Genomic DNA, 24,729 nt, shown 5'->3' on the forward strand with positions numbered 1-24,729 from the left:
AGGCGTGAGCTAAACAAATATGTTTAGCTCTTGTGGGTGTCACTGTCATCCCCCCCCACCCCGACTCCCCGCCACCTTCATTCATTCCATAGCAAGGTTGCTGGTGCTAAAGGCTTATGTTTCTTCCAATTTTTAATCACCAATAAAGAGGTGCTTGAGAACTCCAGCATTTCCATTTTTATAAAATCTAGCACGTTATCAGTAAAAAAATATTGCATTTATTTTAAACAGATTATTTATCCTCTGTGACACTATGTGATATACTTCTCATTATGTGATATTAACTCTATTATTTAAATATTTTAATAGTCAATTCAAGAAATATTAGTATCCATGCATGGATCAGCCATTAGAAGAGTAATTTTTCTGTAGTCATTGATCTTCTGAGTTCAACTTTACTCCTCTCTCCTTTAAACCATTTAAATTACATTTTAACATTGTTTGGTGTTGGTGTGAACGTGTTGGGGGGGTAGTTCCCTTTCTTCAGTATTCCATCATTTTCCATTTTGGGCCTTTGGGGAATTGTTATTAAAGAATTTGATTGTAGAATGTTACTGCATATTCACAGCATAATGCATTCATCAAAATGAATCTATCCAAAGCATTTCATTTGTGGATTTGTACTCCTGAAGCACTAAAATAAGAAATGTTAATTTCTTACAGACTATTACCAGATGATTTTAAATATCTGCCAAGCAGGAATGCCTGTTCCCATGTGAAGAATTTCCATAATTAAATCCTAGCACCTTAGCTGAAGAGGATAGTTTTATAGAAACAGACAAAAATAACAGCAAGTATTTTCCCTGAGGACTGTTTTAGCTACAATTTACTTAGTTATTTCTGTCTTATTTTGTGCTTTTTGTTTTGAAACATAATGCAATTTTACCTGGATGCACTCCGGAATAATCAGGAATAGCTCAGTAGGTTGACTGGCTCTGCCAAATGCAAGACCTCCAGAAAATCAGGAGGCTCCACCGCCACGGCCCTCCCCGCACCCACACCTTCAGCAGGGAGAAAAGGGTTAAGGATTATTGGGAAATAGAGGAGAGGGGAGGGAGCCCCAAGGAAGCCCATGATCAGGAGGCCGCGCCTCTGGGTACGGCTTTCATCACCCGCGCGGCGCGTGGTGCAGCTCTGAGCGCTGCTGTGTGTTTGGAAGGAAGGATGCTGCTGTCAATTTCTGGGACCGCTGCTGCGAGGAGTGGGCGTGGCTTCGGCAGTGTGGATGCTTGTTAGAAAAGATGCTGAGTGCTTTTCAGTGAGGAGTCTGGGCTGTGTGTGTGTGTGAGAGAGAGAGAGAGAGAGAGGAGGGAAGGAGAAAAGACGGAGGGAAGGAAGGAGGGCGGAAGAGAGAGAGAGAGAGAGAGAGAGAGCGCGAGCGAGAGCTAGAGGTGCTGAAGACCCAGGCAGAGCTGGGAGAGGGACAGAGAACAGAACTGGAGCGCTCAGAGAGCCTCTCAAGATCTTTTGGGGGGGCCCAATAAATGTCAACATGAGGTCTGTCACTGGAGCTGTCCTCAAGACGCTACTTCTGTTATCTACTCAAAATTGGAAGAGAGTCGAAGCTGGGAATTCCTGTAAGTATATAGCAAATGATTTAAAACTTGCAAGGGGGCTGTCTGCAAAACTTTGATTCTGTTGTTTTTATGATTATTATTTGCAGTTGGAATTGCTGCAAAGCATATTGCTATTAAATGAAGCATCACTCAGAAATCCGGCAAATATGACTGGCTTACACTTGTCTTTCCTCTAGGTCTGGTTGAAATAGGCAAAGTGTCATTTCTCTTTTTGTCTAGTAACAGAATCTTACCCGCTTGTCTTTGAATATTCATTGAGAAGGCTTAAGTTCTAGTAAAACATTAGATTAACATCTTAACCAGGGAATAGCCTGCAAATGTCTTCTTTTTTTTTTTTTTTTCCTTTTTGGAGGATTATTGAATTTTATTGGAATTATGTCTAACAGAAAAACAACAGGCAGACTTTACATTATGCTGCATAAGCTTAGATTTCTGAAGTTTGCAATTTGGCAGACCCGTAGCTGGCTACATCTTTAAAATGATGCAGGCTAATAACTGGAATGTACTGCAGACTTCAGGAGCAGCAGAACTGGTGAAGGCAAACCTTGGTATTAAGAGCTGTGTTCTCAGTGCTGAGAAAATGAGTCCCAGAGCACCCCTGAAAGAGGGGCCGATTTCTACATTTTGCTTAAGGGAAAAACCATTCAGGTGATCTTTCAAAAGTAGCATTCTGTTGTGGTTGAATGTTTAACTTCATAAATTTGTGATTGGATATAATCAGTTCAGGGAGGATTTATTACAACCTTATTTCTAATTTAAATATCTGAAATAATTTGGTGGACTCCCTTCATCCACTTTTTATTAGAGATAGAAAAAGTTTTAAAAGTTATATTTGGCTTAAATTCTCTAAATGAAAGAATTTTCCCCTCCTGATGAATGATAAACAGGCTAGGCAAATACAACTTTTCATCTGTTTCTTGGATTTTAAAGGAAAAGCTCATTTGCTTTTTAAGACCAGGGCTGTGAGGCCTGTCCAGACATTTATATTGCTGCTGTATCACTAGGTTTAGGTTTGGGAGACACAAGTCAGTAATCAGACTTTTGCTATAGCACATCACTTCACTACGCTAAGGGGTTCTGATGTGGGGAAAATGTTATGAACTTACTGGCACAAGCCAAATGTTCATTCACACTGCATGGCTGCTGTGATTCTGGGTTTCCATTTAGTATTGAGCTCCTTTAACGTCGTGGTGTATCTGTCACTCTGAAATAGGAGAACTTCACTCCAGGTGCTGCACTGTATTTCAGACTCAGTTTTAATGTGGGTTTATGAAAATCCCTAAGTCAATAAAATTTGCGTAATTTCACCTAGTCAACATCTTGGAATCTTGCAATGGTAGCATTTCACAAACATTGCAACAAACAAACAAACAACAACAATGCAGACACCTACATCCAAACAGAAGTTTTGTAGAAAAGGCATAAGTAATTCATCTTCCAACTACTGAAGTTCAACCAAAAAGAAAGGCACTAGAGGTCACTCTTACAATGTAAAGCACATCACCCTGAGCATCCTTCCTTAAGAAAAGCAGAGCTTAAATCTGGCCTAGGCTTGATCTTGTCTTTGCAGTATGCCACCTCTAGTTGGATTTACAATATATTGATATACTTAATTGGGCTACTAGTTGTTCATGTTTGTTTGTTTTCTTGAAGCCCAATAAAAAGCGTAAGATGCAGACCAACATCAAATAGCTTTCTTTTGTAGTGCATCTTTTCAAGAAAGGGAAGGTGACCTGCTTAGAAGATCTGAGGAAAGTACAACATTCACTTCTGCCCTGACTGGGCCTCTCCCCCACACTTAAAATTTCAGGAAGTAGTTTAGTGCCCCAAACATTTGATGAACTTACAGAACCTATAAAAATTTGAATTATAAGGAACATTTCAATATTAAAGTTGGAGTTCTTACCATACATGTTAAGAGTTGACTGTTCTTCAGGTGTCAAAAATGTAATTAAATGACTTCATATGATTAAAGTTGAGTTTAGTAATTCTTTGTTAATATTTTGACAGCATGACTTGTAGCAGTATATATAAAAGAAAATATTTCGTTTCCTAATTTTTATTTTATTTCTCAATATTTAGAAAGTATTTTCTTCTTGGAAAAAGCAAGGTCTGCTAGTTACCAAGTCATGGTAGAGAGTATTTCATATGTTTTATCCTTTTTGGAAGAACAAGTATGTATGTTTCCCAGCAAGGTTGGAATTTAGTGCATGGACAAGCAACCATCAACCAGCATAAGCATTTTAAAGGTATTATAATAAGTCCAATCATTCTTCTGGACAAGATTTTATATTAACACAAAGTGAATCAATTTTGAATACCAATATTAAAGTCAGGGAGAACTGAATATAAATAAAGAAAATTAGAAGTCTGTCACTCAGGTAAATACAAAGACCTTTTCCCTTTATTTACAGCTGATGCACCAGGAGCAAATCTGTCATCCACTGAGTCAGCCCAAAGCTGCCAATATGAAAACTGTCATGGGACAGAACTCTGTAAACCCAGGACAGCTCAGGGATTAGGCACACTGTAATTTGAATGTTAATTGATCTGATTAATCGGCTGGGAAACTTTACATTAAAAGGATTCTGTGCAAATACATACATATGCACATATATGTTCATATATATGTATATGTTCCTGGGTGTATATATGTATATGTGTGTATAAATATGTATAAACTGCTAGACCCACGTGCTTGCATGGTTTTGGTGGCCCTGTTAAGTATTCTTATGTCTAAAGATGAAATATGCTGAATGGACAACATTCTTTGCCTACTGGTGCCCTATCTGACATTTCGAAGGCAGTGAACCAACGCTAATTCATTTCTCTCTGTTGTGGTCAAGATGAGTTGTTATTATATTGAGGTGTCCTTTTCATGAAAGTTTAGAGACAGATCCTTGTAGAAGAGATTGCTCTTTGAGAGCTGCATTGCTGTTGTTGGTTCCTTTACTTGCTACTAAGAGACATACACTAAGAAGGGAGACATTTCTCTATTTTATAATTGCTCTTACGAATCCACAGACTGTGAACATTAAGACATTCTTAAAGGAAGGGTCAACTCACCACAAAAGAAGGAACAGGTGTAAGTAGTAAGGCTGGTAAGAGTTTTACCTTTACTTTTTACTCTGCAGATCAGGTGATGGAGGCTCTCTAGCCTCAGGTATACTGAGCCTTACTCAGAATAATTAATGCTCACCAAGTAGCTTACCAATGACTTAATTAGAAATTAACTTCTCACTGTGTTCTTTCTTTTCTCTAATTGAAACAAAGGCTATGTCTTATATCTACTCTGAGAGAAGCACTAAAGAATAGATGAAGACAATTTCCTGAGTAGATGATCACTCTTGTGGGCTCTGGGACTCAACTGGACAGATTCTCAAATTGTTAAAACTCAACCTTGTAATTCTTTCTAGAAGTTTCTTTTTTTCCTCCCCCTCCTTAAAATTTATTTTTATAGCAAAAAATAGCTAGAGTGCAACAGTCAAGTGCTGATAAAATATAATTTTATGATGCTATGGATAAATGGCTGACCCTCGGTTGTAAAGATCAACGTGTACTTTGACTCACGTTTCTAATAACAATGGTCATTTATTTTCATCCATTTGGTTCATTCTTCCCATTTCTTATTGCTTGCACCCCAAATAATCTCTGATAAGGGCACCCTCTACCTCTGGGGATATCATAGTCATAGGCTAACATGGGATCAAACATGACTTTCATATGATACTTACTGCTAACTTGAAGCGATAAGTATAATTATTGTCTTTTGCAATTAATTTTGGAATTTATATCATATATAAACAATGTCAGTAATGAAGCTAATCTGTATATCAAGATTAAATTGACTTACCTCTTTAATGAAAATGGATTAATAGAATTATGTAGCATCAATTGTAAGACAATGTAGTATTTAACTGAGAGGTTGGCAAACTACTGACCATGGCCAAATCTCGCCTGCTGCCTGTTTTTCTATAGTCCATGAACTAAGAATGGTTTTTCCATTTTTAGCTAGAAAAAATTAAAAGAAGAATTCTTCATGGTGAAAAATAATTATATGAAACTCAAATTTTAGTCATCCATTTTTATTAGTAGATCTGAATGATAAAACTTTGTAATCAATTATTAATATTATATTTCAGATTTTATCAGTAAAATTTTGTTAAAATAATTTTCCTTCTTGTTATATAACTATCTACGTAATATTCTTTACTATCTGGCCCTTGACAGAAGTTAGTTGACCCCTGACCTGAATAATATACATTATAATATGATGACAAGACACAGATAGTGTACAAATTATACTTCTATCATAAAATTTAGTCTTAATTATTTAGCACGCAGATATGTAACTGTAGAGTTATGGTACTGAAGGCAATGCTATTATTGCCAGGAACTATTAATATAACAGAGGAGAACTTCAAGTTAATATTTTTCTCATATGTTTCTTTTTAAAGACTTTATGTTCACAAATTTTGGTATTTCAGTGGGTATGAATTATTTGTAACTATTCATAAAGTTTCCACAGTTGTGGTTGCTAAGAGGGCACATTTAATCTCAAATAATCCTATTAGTATAAGATGTTCAATAAAGTATATAAATAATTACATCTTAGATATTTTGAATAAAAATTCTGCTGATATTTTACATTTTCATGAGTGTAAAATATTCTACTCTATACCAGTCAGAAACGTACATTTGGAATCACTGATTACATGAGGGAAACGTCCTTCATAGAAGAGTGTTATTGCCCCTCTGACTTTTAAAGCAGCAGCTTCCTGAAAACTCTGAAATTGGCAAACTTTCTGGAGTAAATTGGAAAGCTTATTTTCATTTAAGCATTGCCCATTGAGAATTCACAATAATTAAGCAAGTGCTTTCCACCTACCCATACCAGTACAATTAATTTTACGTAAATGCCTGTCCATTTGGAATTGTATTTACTTTTGATTTCCAGATATTGACTTTTGGTCTCATTTTATTTACATTATACTGTTTACTGCAGTTTTTAAAATTAAGTTAAAAATATGATTGGGTATAATATTTAAAAAACCATTTTCTTTGAAATTCTACTGTAGCATTTTTTTTCAAAATAAATGACCATTTATTAAAATAGTTTATTTTTCATAACACTGTTTTTAATGGTTCAGCTCTAAATAAAAATTTCTAAATCTCATCAAAGATTTTCAAATCAAAGAAAACCTAGGACAGTGTCAGAACTTAACTGAAATGTGACTTACTCTGGATGTCAACAAGAATTGTTACAAGATTCATGACCATCTGCTATAAGTAGACGATTAGGAATGGTGATGTTGGCATTATATGGCTTTGATCTTTTTTTAAACAGTAGAATATCAGTCTTGCTTTACAAATACTCATTTTTCTCAATTTGATATTATGCTTAGAATTCAAACTCTTTTTCCTCAGATTAATCAATATTGGAGCCTTAATACTGCCAAGTAATGACCTTTAGGTTGCCAATTAGACTTAGGTTGCCTAAGAAGTCCTTCACTATCCTTTTTAAAATCTTTTACTTTCCTCCTTGGTAATTAAAAGTTTATGGAATGATCTTGCCCCTGAAAACAGTAGGAAGAGTAAGAAAAAATGTATCCAACATTGTTACATAAATCTTAGATATGCATATCCAGATTGGTATTTAATAGTTGGATATTTCTGGTGAAATATTGAATAATACAGACTTTGCTGTGATTTGTTTCAATGGCCTAGTATTTCAGTTATTGCTTATAGCTTATTTTTTTTCATTTTTATTGATTCATAAATTTTGGCCTCAATTTCTTTAGAATTTATCTAGAATCATTGCTGTTTTTCAAGTTAACTAGTATGATAAGGAAGGATGGCCCATCATAGAATATGTGCTTATGATAGAAGATGTTTCACGAATTAACCGCATCTGGAGATGAAAGGAGCTGTGTTATTGTTGGTGCTATGGTAGAGTGAATTCTTACAGAATATGTGCATGACTGTTTAGTGGGTATTTTAGTTAGGCATGTTTAGGAATACTCTTTAAAACACATCTTCAGGAAAAGGTCTTGAATTTTAGCATCAAATGCTAAGATCAGTTTGATTTCGGTCACTTTAAAAAGAAATAGGAAGAGAAATAAATGCCTCAAACTACATGCAAAGATTATGAAGCTTTTGGAGACCCTGTGGTTGTCACTGAAAGTCCTTCTTAAAGGAAGAATAAACTCATAAAAAACCCCAATTAACTGAAAAGACGGGAATGAAACAATTTACCCTTAATATTGACGTTGTAATTTGAAGGCTTTGAGGTTTAAGAAAAAGTTTAAAATTTTTTTTGGGAAATAATAATTTACCCATAATTCTAAGTTACAATAAATTGTATTTCTAAATAACAAAAATGTCACTGACCATTTGAATGGTCTTCTTAATTACTTTTTTGGGAAAACTTTGATGTCTGAGATTTCAACATTTAAATTTCTTCAGTGAGTTCTGAGGCTATAGTTGTCTGTGTGCTTCAACTAGGTTATGCATGCATACGTGTATGTATGTATATACATGTATTTATTTGACTTCTGGAACTAGTCTTCCTTGTTTTTAATCTATCATTTTAGACTCTCTAACATGCTGACCACAAGTGGGCCTAGTGTCTCTGTGTTGATAAAGACCAAATCTGATATATTTCTGTACAAGTAAAGATACTTTTGTTTCCCAATTGACTTTTGGAGGATAAAGTTTTTGTCAAAATGTCTTTTGCCAAGATCTTCACATACATGGTACCTGAAGCTACAGAATTATGTAATGATAAAGAATGTACATACAAAATCCATTATAAATTACCATTATTACTTCAGTTTGCCAGCAGAACATTGGTATTTGGGAGAGGAAGAGTATGTGCTTGAGTTTTTTTTTTTTTTTTTTCCCTTCCAATGACTTTTCATCATGGTTCATGGAGAAGTGGTACTCTGGTAATAAAATTGGGGAAATAGCATAACAGGAGGTAAAAAAGAGCCTGTTTATGTTACAGTTAATGAGTCATTCCAATGTAATAATTGGAAAAGTGAGTGAAGCCTGAAAACATTTGACATTTTAAGTAGTTCAAAATTAGTAACTATAAAATTTTTTAATGTCATAAGTATTTAATAGAGCAGCGATGAAATTTATCTCTAAGGTTTTTTAAATCACAAAGGAAAAAAATGGTATGATATTATCAGTTGGCCTATAGCTCTAATTACTTTTTTTTATTAAGTACCTCTCATTACTTGGCAGTGCTCTAGAATAAGATATTATGTGCTTCTAAATCGTAAAAGACATATTTGTTTCTGTAACCGTTTTGTTCCCACTAGCAATTACGGTACTCACAAATGGGGTCATAGGTTGATATTAGTTTAGAAGCAGCAGGTAAATACATAAATTCACTTGCCTTCCTAAATTACATTTATTGTATAATTTTTAGAAGAATTATAACCTGTAATTTCATTACTTGACTTACTCTGCAGTTACGACTTACAGAGATTTTTTTAATGTCCTTTGAAAAAGGACACTGATAAACTCTCCTAGGAATTGGTTGTAAGCATTGGAATTGGTAGTTGCCTCCATGACCTTGAGCAGATATTTGATTCCTTTGGCCCGCAACAGAGATTCTCCACATTTTGCTGTCAATATAAACCAATTACCTTTGCTATACCAGACCCAAGAGAGGGATTTCTTAGAAAATTTGAGAAAGTTAAATTTCTGGGCTAATAGCTTTTGCTCTAAAAGATTGTATACAGATTCAGATCTTCAAGGTTTACCTTCAGTTTTCAAAGATACTAACATGTGTTTGTGTTTAAAATTTCTTGATCAGCAGATGACCAAGGAGAAGAAAGAAAATAAATTAAAAATGGTTACTAAAGGAAATGAGTTGCTGAGATGAAGTTACCATTTTGTGTGTGTATATGTGTGTTTATGTGTGTGTGTGTGTGTGTGTGTGTGTGTGTGTTTTGGAAGATATTGTGGGTGGATATTGGAGGACGGGCCATATTGGTAGGAGAAATGGAAAACATTGCCTGTAGGTGGCATAGTTTGAATTAAGTAGTGATAGAATGTAGAATAAGGTTGTTTCTTATTTGCTGTCCATACCAGGATAGTCTCTAGTAATGCTTTCAAAATAGTATGTGTGATTAAAAATTAGCAAGTTGTCTTCTTGGATCTGGTTCAAATTCATCCCAAACAGAGAAACAATATCTTTTTTATGATGTAAAAGTTTTTTATTTTCTAGGCTATGGTATAAAGACCTCAGGATCCCCAACATTTAACTCAACTTCTCTTCAGACCCTGTGGGTGCTAGTCTTTCTGAACGTGGCAATGAAGGCAGAATATGGCGGGAGAGATTTTGACTTATAAGCCACTAGATAAATTGAAGCATAATTTAACTCTCGAAGACAATGCAGTAAAGTGATACTGGTACCAAGAGAGGGGCCCTATAAACAAAGTTTAACATTTTTCACATCATTCACTTTTATCTCTCGATTTTGGCTGATTTCAAACAAAAAGAATCTATCTCCAAGGCAGAAAGCTGCATGAGTGCTTAGTGATCCTCATAATTAAGGATTTATAATACATATTTACATTTGCCATGTTTTAGATGTTTAGGACTTAATTAAAAGAACATTGCTAAAATAAAAGCAATTCTATCTAAATTGGTGATGAGGGAATTCTGAGCAAGGTTATAAAGCTACTCATTAGGCTCTTTTGTTCCATAGTGTGTGTGATTTCTGTGCTTATTTGAACTGCTGTACTTTAGCACAGAGACTGTATTACAATCCTGTAAAGAAAACTTCATGCACCTGTACAATGTCATAACACAACCTCTTATGAATCATAAGATGTGTAGCCTTTCATAAAACAAACAAACTATAGAGATAATTTGGGAAACGAACTAGGATAGATTTAAGAAAACTAAGAACAAACACTGAAAAGAACATTTAGTTTCTTAAACTTATAGCATCCTTTATCACAAAATGAAACATGATAAAGTAAAACATTTCACAGTCAAATATCTACTAGAGGAATGGAAAAAATCAGCTAATATAAATATGATATAGAATTTAGGTATCAAAAAATAAAATTGTGATCGCAATAATTTGCAATGCCTAACATGTAAAACTGAGCCAAATTCATTTTTTACTGGTTCTCCTTATAAATGACCACAGTCATTTCTTGGAAGCCTTGCTATGTGCATGCCTGTGGAATGGTTTCTTTACATGTCAGGCGTAATTGCAACATGAAACAGATTAGCGTGAGAGAATGTAGGTAGCATCATTAATCACTGAAACATTCTCTAGAGAAGATGCCAGGAAGTTCTCTGTTTTTCTGAGTTAGCAAAATTGTGCCTCCTGTGATCATTTTCCACTTTCATTTTCCTGGAGATGAGGATGATCTGGCTGTGACATCTGTCACGTTAGCGATGGCCAGGGTTGATTTGGCTGATTCGGCTGGCGAGGCAGCTGTTCCCTCTTCCTTCCTCATTGCTCCCTGTGACTCCCATTCCATTCATTCCGTGTCATGCAGTATTTTTAACTACTACACATATTCTTGTATTTTTAGGTAAGCCTGACATAATACATTGATATATTTAATCATGTTAAGGTTTTTATTTTTAAAAAAAAAACATAGCAAGTCTTGCCTTGCAGCTATATTTCATCGTTAGGCATTTTCAACATTAAGTTCAGACTTATTTGCATAGCAAACAAATGCCTTCCTACTCTGTATTTGTTGATCTTTCTACTTCTGTCTGTCTTTACTGATCTCTCCCTCCCTCTCAACATCCTGGTGCCCCCAATGCCTTCTAGCCTCCAACTTTTGGCCTTTCCATCTGTCGTTCCCTTTACTTGGATTACCCTCAAATATTTTCACTTCAAACCTGCCTAGAAAACGTTTACTCAAAACAAGCCTCATCTCCTCCCTCCGTGGAGTCTTACCACCTCCACTTTCATCATTCTCTAGCAGGAATTCTGTAGCACTCCAAGTGTTCACCTCTTTCTTTCTTGATCACAGAATATCAAAATGGACTTTTTAAAAAGTCTCCTTTACAGAATTGTGAAATCTTTGAAAGGCAAAGGCATTATTTTAATCGCTTCTGAATCTGCAACACCTAGCACATTTTCTGGAATAAAGAAGATATTCAGTAAATGTGGAAAGAATATATCAATGGATAGCTTGTATTTTCTTTTTTATTTTTCAGTGCAACAACAAAAACAGGAGATGAACAGAATCAGGCTAGACAAATTGGAGAATTGCATGTTATTTTTATGATTAAAGAAGTCATTTTTATTTAGGAGACCATTCATTTTTGCTATACTTGTAAAACTCTATTTGACTTTATATTTATCTCCATTTCAATTCGTTGGGTTGAGTACTTTATTCTGGTCTGTCCTAATCTGTTATGATGCATATTCTCCTAGCCAGCCTATTCTTACTTTTTCTATCTCTCTTCACTCCACCCTTGCCTTTTTTATTTATGGCAAATGTAATCTGATAGGCCACTATATCAAATTACTTTAGGTTGAGGATTCTCAACGGACGGGCAAGCAAAAAAAAAAAAAAAAGCACATCGTGAGTATAAAGTTAGAACAGCATCTGCCGCTTCCAGCCCATCTTTGTGTCTCTCCATCTCTGTAGCACCTGCCCAATCATCTGCAATTTGGAAGTAGTACTGCAAGGTACTCTCCACCTTCTGGGGGGAAGAAATTTTTAACGCCTTCATCCATCTTGCACTTCGACTCATTGGTATTGGCCTTTATTTTACATTCTCCTATTTAAAGACCTTACTTCTTTACAGAGAGTAGAAGAAAAATAAAATTCATTCTCTATTTTTTTTTCATCAAAATAGCAACTTTATTAAGAGCGTACCTGGAGTTTTCTTGCCCTTCTTTTGCCTATGAACACATGCAAGATGTTTCTTTTCGTTGCTGTTAGCAATTTTTACCAGGCTCAATGAATTCCAAGCTTTTATTTTCCTTTTTTAATTGCATTGCACACATACTCCTTTTTATCATTTTCTTGTGAAACTCCATCACTTATTTTTGAGATTCCTGTCATGTTTCTTTCTTCTCATGCATTTGTGATTTTTATTGTCAGAATTTTATAGTTCATAGCTTTCCACACACGTTGACATATGTTGTCATTAATAATGACAAATATTCCTTTTGCATTGGGCTCTGTGGACTCTAATATGGTGGAATGTGCCCTTTTACATTTCATTCTTAACACAGGTCTGTGAGGAAAATGTTATTAGGACTATTTTACAAACTAGGAAACTGAAATTTAGAAGGTGCTTCCAAAGCTACTGAGTAAGGTAGAATAGAGCTGAGACTTGGACCCAAATTTGATGACTCAAATTCCATTGTTCTTTGAAATGGAATATGGCCATCTTCTCCATGAACCTTTGAAATCACCTCCCATGGTATTAGAACCCACATATGCCCATTCTCAAGGCTCTCTCCCTGGTATGATAAATTCTAAGATGATACTTCCTCTTTCTTTCAAGGATTCTGTCACTTTCATTTTAACAACAATCTCTTTATTACCAGTCAGAGTGAAGTGGCAGACATGAATGTAATATTTTCTCCTCTGAGTGCACACTAACCTTCTTGCTTCCTGGTTTTGAAAGACCTATTCACTCCCTCCAAATTCCTTCTCAAGTAAACAATTCCAAGAACAGGACATAAGGGGGTGAAATAGCCTAAATCACAAAGAAACATCAACTCCTTTCTGCAAGATTGTAGCAGTGCCTTACCAAGGCACTCTGCCAGGTTTGTTTCTTTCCTGGTCTTCTAGGGTTGCCATAACAGAATGCCACAACAGAAATTAATTTTTTCACAGCTCTGGAGACTATAAGTCCAAGTTCAAGGTGCCATCAGGGTTGGGTTCTGGTGAGGCCTCTCTTACTGGCTTGCAGATGGCCACCTTCCTGCTGTGTCTTCACATGATGTTTTCCCTGTGCACATGGGAGAGAGAAATCTCTGTTATCTCTTACACTTCTTATAAGGACACCAGTCCTATTGGGTTAGGGACCTACCTTTATGACCGTATTTAACCATAATTGCTTCCTTAAAGGCCTTCTTGCTAAATACAGTAACATTGGGGATTAGAGCTTCAACATATGAATTTTGGGGGGACATAATTCCTTCCATAACAGGTGCTCTCACTGTGGTGACTGCCTAAATAAAGGGACATTTTTCTTGGTATTTGGGAGAAATTTAGTTAAGTTCAACAGGAGATAAAATGCTTTTACTGATTGAAACTTAATAGCTGAGTAAAGTCATCCTCCAGTTGATCCCGTGCTCAATGGCATTGCTGGGACCATCCGTTAGCCGCCACCACCTGGTTGCCACAGGACACTACCACTGCCCTGTCCCTTCTCTTTCTCTTTCCTTTTATTTGTACCCAGTATTCTCTAGCTGCCTCCACTACCCAAGAATTTCTGATATCATGTAGAGGTATGTATCTTAATGATACAAAAATAATGCCTTTCTATCATTTCCCAACAATTTCATATCTTTGAAGTAAGTCATCTCCTTCGAGTGCATTATTCTGTTCCGAATTCTCCTTCCAGCATGTCTTAGAGACACATAGGATGATAATTTACTGCCCTTTGTTAAAATCGCTGCTTTATTTATCACCATCATTTCCATAGCTGTTATCACAAGTATTATCTTATCCCCCTCCAAATTACTTTCTTCTGTATGATACGGAGTTCCAGTCATGTTGTGATTTGCTCTGTATGTTTCTCATATCTCCTCCTCAAAGCTGATTGTGCAGTTTGTTTTATCTGGCACTTCCCCACTTCCTAATCCGTAAATCTCAGAGCACACAGTTTCCTCCTTCTTCTTCCTATGATACACTCTACACCTAGCCCAAAACAAACAAATGGAAAATAAATAAGACAAACAATCATCATTCTAGTAACTTTCTAAAAGTCAATTTAAAATTTGTCATCTAATTTTAAATTTGTAGAATGCCCTCCAAGTATCAGAAACTGGGACAGATGCTTGCCATACTTTATTTCACTCAATCTTAACACAGCATCTGTTAAGCCTTTTTTCATATGCATGTTTTCCCATCCTCTTCAGTGCACTTCTCTTGTGGCTAAATAGTCTTTGTATTTATCTTTTTAAAGGGCTCACAGTAACCCATCAAGTGGATATGCTCTTATTTAAACATTCTTCTATTTTGAACCAACTGGTTGTTCATTGATTTATTTTGAATTCTCTTAGTCTATCAGTATCTGCTTCTAGTAGGACATGGCTCCCTTAAGATTCTTGTAATTATCCAACATCTCAGTATCTGAAGCCATTTGCAAATGTCAATGTCGTGAACTGTTCAATGTCATTGCCCCACTTTGTCTTGCAAAACTCCAAATTTCTTCTGGAAGGAGAAATTTAAAGTCACAGCTGTCTCCTTCCACTCTTCCCCTTCCTGCTAAAGAATTTATAGCACTTAAGATGGTTCTGTATCTCTTCTAGCAGTATCATTGGTTCAAACATGTATCAGAGGCGGTGGGTAGAGATTATCACATTTGGCAGATCTCAGAAGTGCATCCATCACCCTCCAGGAAACCCCCTCACTCATCAATTTGTCTTGTCACTTTCATGCCCAGCCATCTCTCCAGCCCTCAGCAGCATCACCAATCTTCCCTACATGTGTCCTTCTCAGGAGCTTGGTGCCTATGGCCTCTGACGGGCTGCTGCGAATGTGGGTTTTCTGTCGTAAACATCAGCCAATTGCCTTCCCCAGAAAGGCATGAATCACTATTTATGGGAAGGACCTTCTGACTGCTATATCACTCCTCCTTTGGTACTGATTTTGATTTCCTTCTGGCATTGTAGACTTTTCTGTCTTCTTTATTAACAAATATTTTTTCCATCTTTTTTGAGAAAAAAATTCAACATTTCTAGAAAACATACTAGTATTTCTCAATACGTTTACTTCCTCCTTAATCAGGGAAAGAAAGCTGTATTTAATGAACATCGAAATGTAAAAGAAAACACTTCAGATTTAGAATTTAGAATGAGAATTCTGTTTTCACTGCTGAAACAGCACTGGTACTATTTGAGCCAGTCTCCTGAAGAGTAGACATGATTCTGTGTTGTATCTAATATGCCTTTGAGTGGTGTTACTCATTAATTCCAACCACTTTCTAAAAAAGAAAAATATCAGAGACTTTCAGGGCATTGTTGTGCCTCATTCTTTCTTTGATTGTTAACCCCTATGCATCTAGCCCAGTTCTCTTTAGAGTTATGACTCAGGCTCTTAATATTTTTATCTCACTACTCAGAAGCAATACACTATACCTTTAAATATTTGCTTTATCAAAGCAATGAGGTTATCATTTTAATAATATTTTCTTCGATATAACAATATGTATGAGCTGTTTTCTAGTTTTCTTCCTGTCTTATCTTTTCATTTGTGTACTTATTACACAAGTAAAAAAATATTAAGGGGAAGTGATTTCATAGGGCATTAATTAGTTGGTTCTAAAATGAATTTCTCTTTAATTTGCAGAATAAATTTTTTAGGTGGACTTTTGTGACTCTGCATTTAAGGCATTCCCTTACAAATTGTCCATTCATAATTTTATAGCTATTTGCTTAGAACTAGTTGGATATTGTTAAAAATAAATGTATTGAATCACACAGTTCGTAGACAAAATTACCAGGTGAAATAGTATAAGCAAATGGCTATTTCTAGGGTTGTGAATCATTGCATCTCTTAGAACAGTTTTTCTTTTTTAAATTAAAGAATACAATTAATGCTCAGAACTGAATGTAGCATTTTTAGTGGAGTGGTTTGCACTGAGAGTTGTGTTCAGCTTTTCTCTTTATGTTCTGTAGTCATTTCCTAAGCCATTCATTTTTTTTTTAAAGCGAGAGATGCAAGCTGGTAAGTCCCAGTCTGTCTATCCAGTTGCCATTTCAGGGGCTCTTTTTATTTTCTAAGCAAGCTTCTGGCGTGATGTGCAGAAAAACAAATATCAGAAATTTTGGAGGGTGGATAAGGAAATTATCTATTCAACCTCTGAAACAGCTACATATGAGTTTCTGTTTGAAGTCAGAGCAGTGAGGTGAAATCATAAAGGCTTCACAATCCCTGCCATTCAGGGACCCAAAATGAGATGAAGAAGACAGAAAGACATGTCTTAAAATAACTCTAATAAAAGACCAACTGTGATCCATACTTCACTTCAGTATAAATTCTTGATCTAATATCATTCTGATTTATTTGGTAACCTATATGTTACCTCTCATTTCTTTTAAAAATCAATAAATGACCAGTAATATTACTAGAGTTGATATCAGATGAGTTTTTATGTTTTCTGCCTGATTGTGAATTGATATTTTGAAAATTTATCCCCAAGAATTATACTAGGTGACTATGTTCCATGCTAAATGAGCCCAGTAATAGCATGCTTTGGGACTTTGGTTATTTTTTAGTAGACACGGATGAGTCAGGGAAGTATACCTAAGAAAGAAAGAAATACTAACTATGTTATAAAAATTCTTAGTGAAATATTTTTTACATTCAATGACTGTTTTTGGTTTCATAGAAACAGTTGATCTTCTCTGTGTTGGGCTTTTGTTCATTCAGTCTATTAAAAGTGTTCCTAACTCTTATAATTTCTGAGACTTCTTGGGATTTTACCTTGCTCTGCTCATTTCATTCGTTTATTCAGTCAACAAATAGTGAACCTCCACACAGTGTGGTATCTATCATTACACATGTCTTCAGCATCAGTGGTTTTGAAATGTTATAATGGTCTAAATCAGTCACTTCTTGCTAGCAATTGAGAATAGAAGTTTTGCCTCTCAGATACACAATGCTTTTGTATTCATACTTTATGCCTAAGGTTTTGCTTTTCTGTAAGACAAAGTGTATGGTATTGTTCAGGGTGCTTATGAGGGGGGCAGTGTTATTACAGGCAATGTCCTCAGCGGGTGAACTAACTGATTCTTAACCCGCTCACCCTGGGCTTAAAGCTCAGCTTTGCCACTTCCTGGTTCTGTAGAAAAGCACAGCCCAGTGTGATCAGCACGATGAGAGAGAGGCATACAAAGTATTTGGGTGGCCATAGGCAGAGCATCAGGTGTGAGCAGTGGGAGTCAGCGAGAGCTATTTACTGAAGGATGAATAGGAGAGCCTGAAGAGGAGAGGACAGGGAAGCACATGCCAACCAGAATGAGGTCCACAAAAGCACGAAGCATTCGAGTGCACCACAAGACTTCAGAAGGACAGGAGATGAAGATAAAAATTGTCAGAAGTGGCTGGGTCATGAGGAGTCCTGTCTGTAAAGCTAAGAACTAAGTATCTTATCCAGAATCTCAGGAGCTCATTTTAATATTATAAATGTTACATGCACACACACGTGTGACACTGATTAGATTTGCATTTTATAAAGTTAAAACTCTTGGCAATGTGAAAGATGGGAATGGTAAGGGAAAGGGAATGCCATCTGACTTGGGATCATAGATACAGATACTGAATTGGTGAGTTAACTCATGTAAAAAGTAATAAGAGCTACAGAGTAACTGGGACAGTGACAATAGCAATAAAGAGCAGGCCACAGACTTCTCTACATGAACATGTAGTACTGACAATGCCATGGCTGCCTGAAAATAGAAATACATGAGAGCAAGGTGTGATCAATTCCAGCTGGTGGCTTTGCTTTTGTTTTATCTTCCAAAAAACCTAATATGCTTTCTGTATGTAGTTGCTTTCCTTCTGAATAAGGAATTTTAAGTATTGTTTTTGTAAACTGTCTTCCTAAACTTCTCTACAAAGGATAATATTTAAAATTTGTTTGATGTATGTGATATATATAATGCCGTATTTTAGGAAGAATTATGCCATGATGATGTATTGGTAAAATCTTTCTGAAATAAGGCTCATATAGAATACTTTCTAGCTTCATGTGTTGTTGCATTATAATGACATCTCTAGCTTTTGGCATGAACAAGAATTTATCCTGAATGGAGGGTTTTGTGGAGGATTCTTCCCCATCACTGAACACTATGATGTTTTGCTATCTCCCACTCAAATACCTGGCCCTACTCTGCTCATCTGGCTTAGATAGTACAGATTAAATACTTGCTCCTTATCACAAAAGTCTGAATTCCTATAGTTGAGTTGTTTAAATGCTTCAGGCCAAATACAATTAAGGTTGGAGTATTTATCACTGGATGTGCAAAAAGAGACTTCGATAAAATGGAAAAGCAAAAGTTGTTCAAAATTTTGCAATGTGCTCTTCAACTTGTTTTCAGTTTAACTAAATAAACATTTACCAAGTGTCTGCCATGTTGAAATATGTTCTAGAAAACATATATATAAAGATATATAGATGCTGTTCTCAAAATGGACAAGAGAGAGAGAGAAGAGAAAGAGAAATGGTATAGTTCATCATGATGGTACACATTGTACTATTTTTGGAAATTCCACATCACTTTGAATCCATTTCTTTTGCTGTATATAGGAATTCAGCAGCCAAAGGTGAATTCTGTTGAATTATTGACCATATTTGATACCCTCAGCATTGAGAAGAGCTGAGGTAATTGCCCATCCAGAGAGCTTTAATTCTCCAGCGTGTTGTGTAGCATTATACAATCTTGTGAGATTTAAAAATCTGTGACAGGCAATATTGGAGGCTTCCAGTTGCTCTCCATTGGCAACTGCTACATTTTTAAAATGCACCCCTGGACATATCCAGCTATGAAGAAAAACCCAGAAGGTTTTTACTTAACAAAGTTGTAAAGAAATAACCTTTACTAATTTATAAGTGAACTCAGAGGACTTATGAAAAATAAGAGGGAAATCTCTTTTTTCAAAAGGGTTTTAGCATTTTGAACATCAGAATTTCAAGGACAACAAAACCAACAACTGATCTTTAGAAAGTTATTTTAATTGATACTACTTAGCAAACTCTTCTTGGCCATTTAGATTTCAGCATTTGTAAAACACTATTATTTATTTAAAGTTTGCTTACACCCAGAAAACATATATTCAAAATTCTGTTAGGTAAGTATTTGAACCCTATTAATATAAATTCTCTGCATCACAAAGTACTTGAATATATTCAAAGACAATTATTTATGTTTATTTTTATTCAACTACAATAACATATTTAACTTATTATGTTACAGTTCTTAAAAGTAAAGAAGGAGCTGTTCTTTCAGATGTGCATATTGTGAGTTGATTTACAGTAAAAATTAAATCCCTAGTACTGAGAAATAAGACAGTAATTTTATTTGATTTATTTGATTTTACTTGATTCTAATGTATCACTAAATTTCCCCCAAGTTCATTGAAGTATATATTCCTAGGCTATGCGATAATCTGTTATCTTTGAAATTTGTCAACATTTACTATTCAAAAAGAAGCCCAGAAGTTCATTATAGATAGATAGATAGATAGATAGATAATGTTTCACTTTGCTAATGGTTATATGCAAATCCTTCAGTGTGCTGTTTTCAGCCTGCTTTATCCAAGAACTTCAGATAACTTGCCCTTTTAGATTTTATTCAGCATCTACAAAATAGAAAACTTTCTGTTAAAGGCTTTTATTTTTTTATTATTCATTGAATAAGACCTGATGAACGAGATACTAAACAAGAAGTGAGAAATCATCTCTGCTCCTCTGTTCCCTCACCTACTCCTCTTTATGTGTAATGTGTTATCTTTTTCTGATCACCTCCAGTCAGAAACCCTAAGAGAAACTTTTATTTCTCTGCTGCCTTCGCTTGTGTATTCACCTAGTCATGAATTATTAGTGCTTTCTTTCAGTATCCCTACATCTACCCCTTCCTTTTTGTCCCACTGCCACAGCCTCGACTACACATATCAGCTCAGAATTTCAATGTATTATTTTAATTACCATACAAGAGTCTTACACAGGGTGACATAAGCACAAAGAGGACACTTAAGTCAGAGGAGGTCACCAGTGGGTCTAGAGGCCATTCCACGCTGATGGTCTCGGCAGTGGCTCGGAGCAGTGAACCTGAATAGAACTGTTAGTTTAATCAAAATGTAATAGTCAAGTTTAACCGAAATGTAACAATTGCAATGTAATACTCCTGCAGCAGCCATGTGAGAAGTTCAGGGGGTGGGTGAGAGTAGAATTGAAGATGAGTTTAGAATTAATGCTCCCGGTTTTATGGACGGTAACAAGATTTTTTGGATTACTCCATTCGTGTGTTTGTGTGCATGTGTGTGTGGGAGAGTGTTGTGTGTGTGCGTGCACGTGTGTGTGCGTGCACGTGTGTGCGCGCGTGTGAGGTGGAAAGCCGTGCTGTGAAGCAGCCAGAGCCTGAGTTCTAGGATCCACCCAGGTGGAGAAATTCATTAGAATCTGAAATTAAGGCAGAAAGCCAGTAAGTGGAGTGATCACATCCTGGAAGTAATGGGGTGGCTGCAGTCATATAAAGCTCTCTAAGGGCTCAACTTCCTGCAGGGATGTGGTTCAACTGTAGTACAAACCATCTCCAGACCACACTCTGATCGGTGGGGACATTTCCTGAGATCCCCAGGCTCTCGCTTATCAATCCATGGAGTGTAGCAAAAAATACCTATGGTGGTAGGGCATGTGCTATCAAGAGCAGGCTGGACAGAGACAGGTAGAGCACAAATGATGTTTGAGTGTCGTTTGTACTATAGTTATTCCTCTTTACTGACTGTAACTCAATGTTCTCTAGAACTTCGTAGGGATTTTTAATTTCATTTATTGCAATATCTTATCTCTAAAAAGTTAAGCCAACTTTTTGCACGTGATGCCTGGAATATCACTGTTGCACATTCATGGAGTGGAGCAAAGAAATACATGGGTGGTAGGGATTAATGCCAACAGTGGGGTGGGCAGGGGCAGGTAGGGCACAGGTGACGTGCCAAAAGCAGTGAGAGTGAACCTCTGAGGCCAGCCAAGCTTGTTCCTTCCTTGATTATGAAATCAAACACAATAATCTTAGCTAATGAAATGGAAATATTCTCCATCTAATCTCCCGTTATTGCTCAGAGAAGCTTATTGTTTCTAGTTGGCTTGATTTTTCTCCCCTTAGTGAGAAATAGCTGTTTATTAAAATAGCTCGATGGGCTCCCCTATTAAAATGCATTTATCTGCAGAAAAATTCCTTATCGGTATGAAACATTTCAGCCTTCATCTTTAAGTGTGAGACAAATAACAACTCTCAAAATAATTTAGTAATAAAATGGAGTATTTGTGCACTGATGTTGAAATATCATATAATATGACTAGAATAAGAATTGAATTGAGGCTTACCCAATTTTCCCTCCAGGAATCAAAATCTAAATGGCAATTTCAGGTAGAACATACCAGTTAATGGAAATAGCACATGCTTAGGAGGACTTCTTTGCTGTAACTTCATATGCTTGTGGTTTAGTCGGCACAGTGTGAATGTTCTGACTACATCATCAAAGGTGTCCAAAAAAAGAATTGCCCATGTCCTCTGAATTCCTTTCCATCTTCCTTATAAATTGCGGCTGCTTGATTTCTGCATCATATGCAGCTTAAAATTCAATTTTTTCTGGAGTAAATGAAACAAATAACCTCGAAAGCTTGAGAGATACAAACAAAAATATGGCCTTTGGAACATTAAAAATTGTTCCATAATAGGAAAACCGTACATCATAGGCCAATTTAACTTGCTTTGTGGCTAATAATTCTGTAAAATCCCCCTTTTTTAAGAGGAAAGGATAACAATGTGGTTAGGAATGTTGAATGTTGACCTTTCTTTCTCCTTCTTGAGCAATAATTCTTGTAAGACTTCATAAGAGATATCTAGCTAACTTTTATACAGTCCCAACTCTTGATTTTTTGAATATAAAATAACAAACATTTAAAGTAGCAATCATAAACACTTAACATAGTATTTACTATACACCGGTTACCAAGTACTCTTTATCTCCTGGCTCAGTTAATTCCCACAAGTCCTTGTGTACCTTAGAATGTACATCATTATCCCCATTTAGAGATGGTGAAAGCCAATTTAAATAAAATGCCTAAGAACAGATAGTAACTGGCAGAAGTAGAACATGAACTCAGGGAGGATGGTTCCAGAAGCTATACTTGTAATTACTACGCTCCACTATGTTCTGGCTTCTGTGCGAGGTGACAGGTAACAAAATACTGACTTTCCAGATACTTTGATATCACAAGTGGAGACCCAGACCACCAGAGAAGTGCCATGTTAGAAGCCTATTCAAGTTAAGGAGGGAGTTTCTGGTGGGATGGGAGGGGTGGGGGCTCTCAGGAGAGGTGTCAGAAAGTAGAGGGCTGAGCTTGGAGCATCCCCAGGGGCCCAAAAGGAGGGAAGAATGCTGTTGCTCAGCTATGTGCATTGAGGAGAGGATTGGGGCATTCCTCCACGTGGCTTCGGGAATGATACAGTCTTATTCCTCTCAAAGTATAATTATACATGTGAATTCCATTGTTAGCTCAAAAGCTCACGCAAAATACGAGGTCTCATCATTAAAGCAATATATGTGTGTCACTACATGAGCCTTCAGAACTGCATTTGACCAATCAATGGGCAATAAAATCTGAAAACAAAATAATTGCTTGATTCTGCACCTGCCATTTGGCAACAGTGGAAAGCAGAATAATGGCCTCTCGGGGATGTCCACATCTTAATCCCTGGAATCATATAGTTAGTAGCATAAACTTCATTTCTTGGAGATTCATCAAGTTGTAATATGTATCTATTGTCTGTTCCTTTTTATTGTTGAATAAGTATTCCACAATATGTATGTAGCACAGTTGTTTAACACACTCACCTGTTGAAATAGGTGTGGGTCACTGACAATTTGTGTACAGGTTTTTGTGTGAACATAAGTTTTCATTTCTCTGGAATAAATGCCCAAGAGTGCAAGTGCTGCATCATATGGCAGTTGCTGTTTTGTTTTATACAAAACTGCTAAATTGTTTTTTCTAAATTTGTGCATTGATTTGCATATATTTGAGACAAGTGACCACATAATTATTTCAGTTTTCTCTGTCATGATTTCCTAGTTTAATTCTAATTTTATATATTTGTACTTTCTCCATATTTTGCTCCATGAGAATAGTGGGGTTTTTTTTGGTATAACTTATTGTTTTTTTCCCCCAAAGAACCAGATCTTGAATTTATTTATTTTATTGTTATTATGTTTTCTAATTGACTAGCTTTCATTTTTACTAATTCCTTCCTTGTGCTTTCCTTATGTTTATTTCATTATTTTTTCTAGGTTGAGTGCTTAGTCATTTATTAATATTTTCCTTGCCCATTTTTAATAATGAAAGTATTTAAGGCTTTTGAATTTAAGCCTGTAAATTCCTCATCCTTAGTTTAACATTATTTACTAAAAGAACTGGAGCACACCTGCCCACGGAAAGTGGTTTACCCGGGTTAGCAGTGGTGAATGAACAGTGAGAGTTCGGGGGCTGGCAGTCAGACAAGGCCCACCTTCTTCATGGGATTACAGAATTTCATTTTGAAGCAGTTAATTGGTTTCACTCCTCTTTTTGAGCAACTGTTTTCTTTTATAGTTGTTTTCCACTCATATAAATAGTGGGCCCTTAAGGTCCACTGTAGAATTTATCCTTTCCAGACTCCTCTGATTTCTATGAAAGCAAACAAACAAACAAAATCCTAAGGTAACTCAATAAAACATGATGGACTCCTGTGTACTGAAATGGTGAAGTTTCTCATTGGAGAGGTTACAGAAGACAAAATATTGAAAGCACAAAGTAAGACGTCTACGTGGTGTTCAAATCAAAGGATTTGGACATGGGATTTCCAAGGCAGGAGTCAAGATCATTCTCATACCTCCAGTGGCTGGTACAGTACTTGATATGAATACTTTGTTTCCACAGTGTTCTAAATCAATTTATCACACTAACTAATATTCAAGGTGGTGCATTAAAGATAGGCATGTAATTAATCCCTTATGAAAATATATTTTTTGTTGCTCAGTATTATTGGGAAGTAGAATATAAAAGGGAATGAATTATTTTGAGTGCCTATTCTGTACTTTTTTTTTTTATTTCAGTATATTGTGGGGGTACAGATGTTTAGGTTATGTATGTTGCTCTTGTCCCCCCCCACCCCCCTAAGTACGAGTTTCAAATATGTCCATCCTTCGGGTGGTG

At 36.0% G+C, this 24,729-nt stretch overlaps 1 protein-coding gene across 1 annotated transcript in view; it reads left to right on the forward strand.

The window, feature by feature from the left end:
* The first annotated feature begins 1,231 nt into the window (after positions 1-1,231).
* CNTNAP4 (contactin associated protein-like 4) overlaps positions 1,232-24,729 on the forward strand; it is a 302,601-nt gene continuing 279,103 nt past the window's right edge. Inside the window, exon 1 of the mRNA XM_012641517.1 lies at positions 1,232-1,577. Coding sequence (XP_012496971.1) covers positions 1,493-1,577 — 85 coding nt within the window. The 5' untranslated portion in view covers positions 1,232-1,492. The remainder of the gene's footprint in view (positions 1,578-24,729) is intronic.

Source organism: Propithecus coquereli, unplaced genomic scaffold (genome assembly GCF_000956105.1).
Source record: "Propithecus coquereli isolate 6110/MARCELLA unplaced genomic scaffold, Pcoq_1.0 Scaffold165, whole genome shotgun sequence".
NCBI classification, from domain to species: domain Eukaryota; kingdom Metazoa; phylum Chordata; class Mammalia; order Primates; family Indriidae; genus Propithecus; species Propithecus coquereli.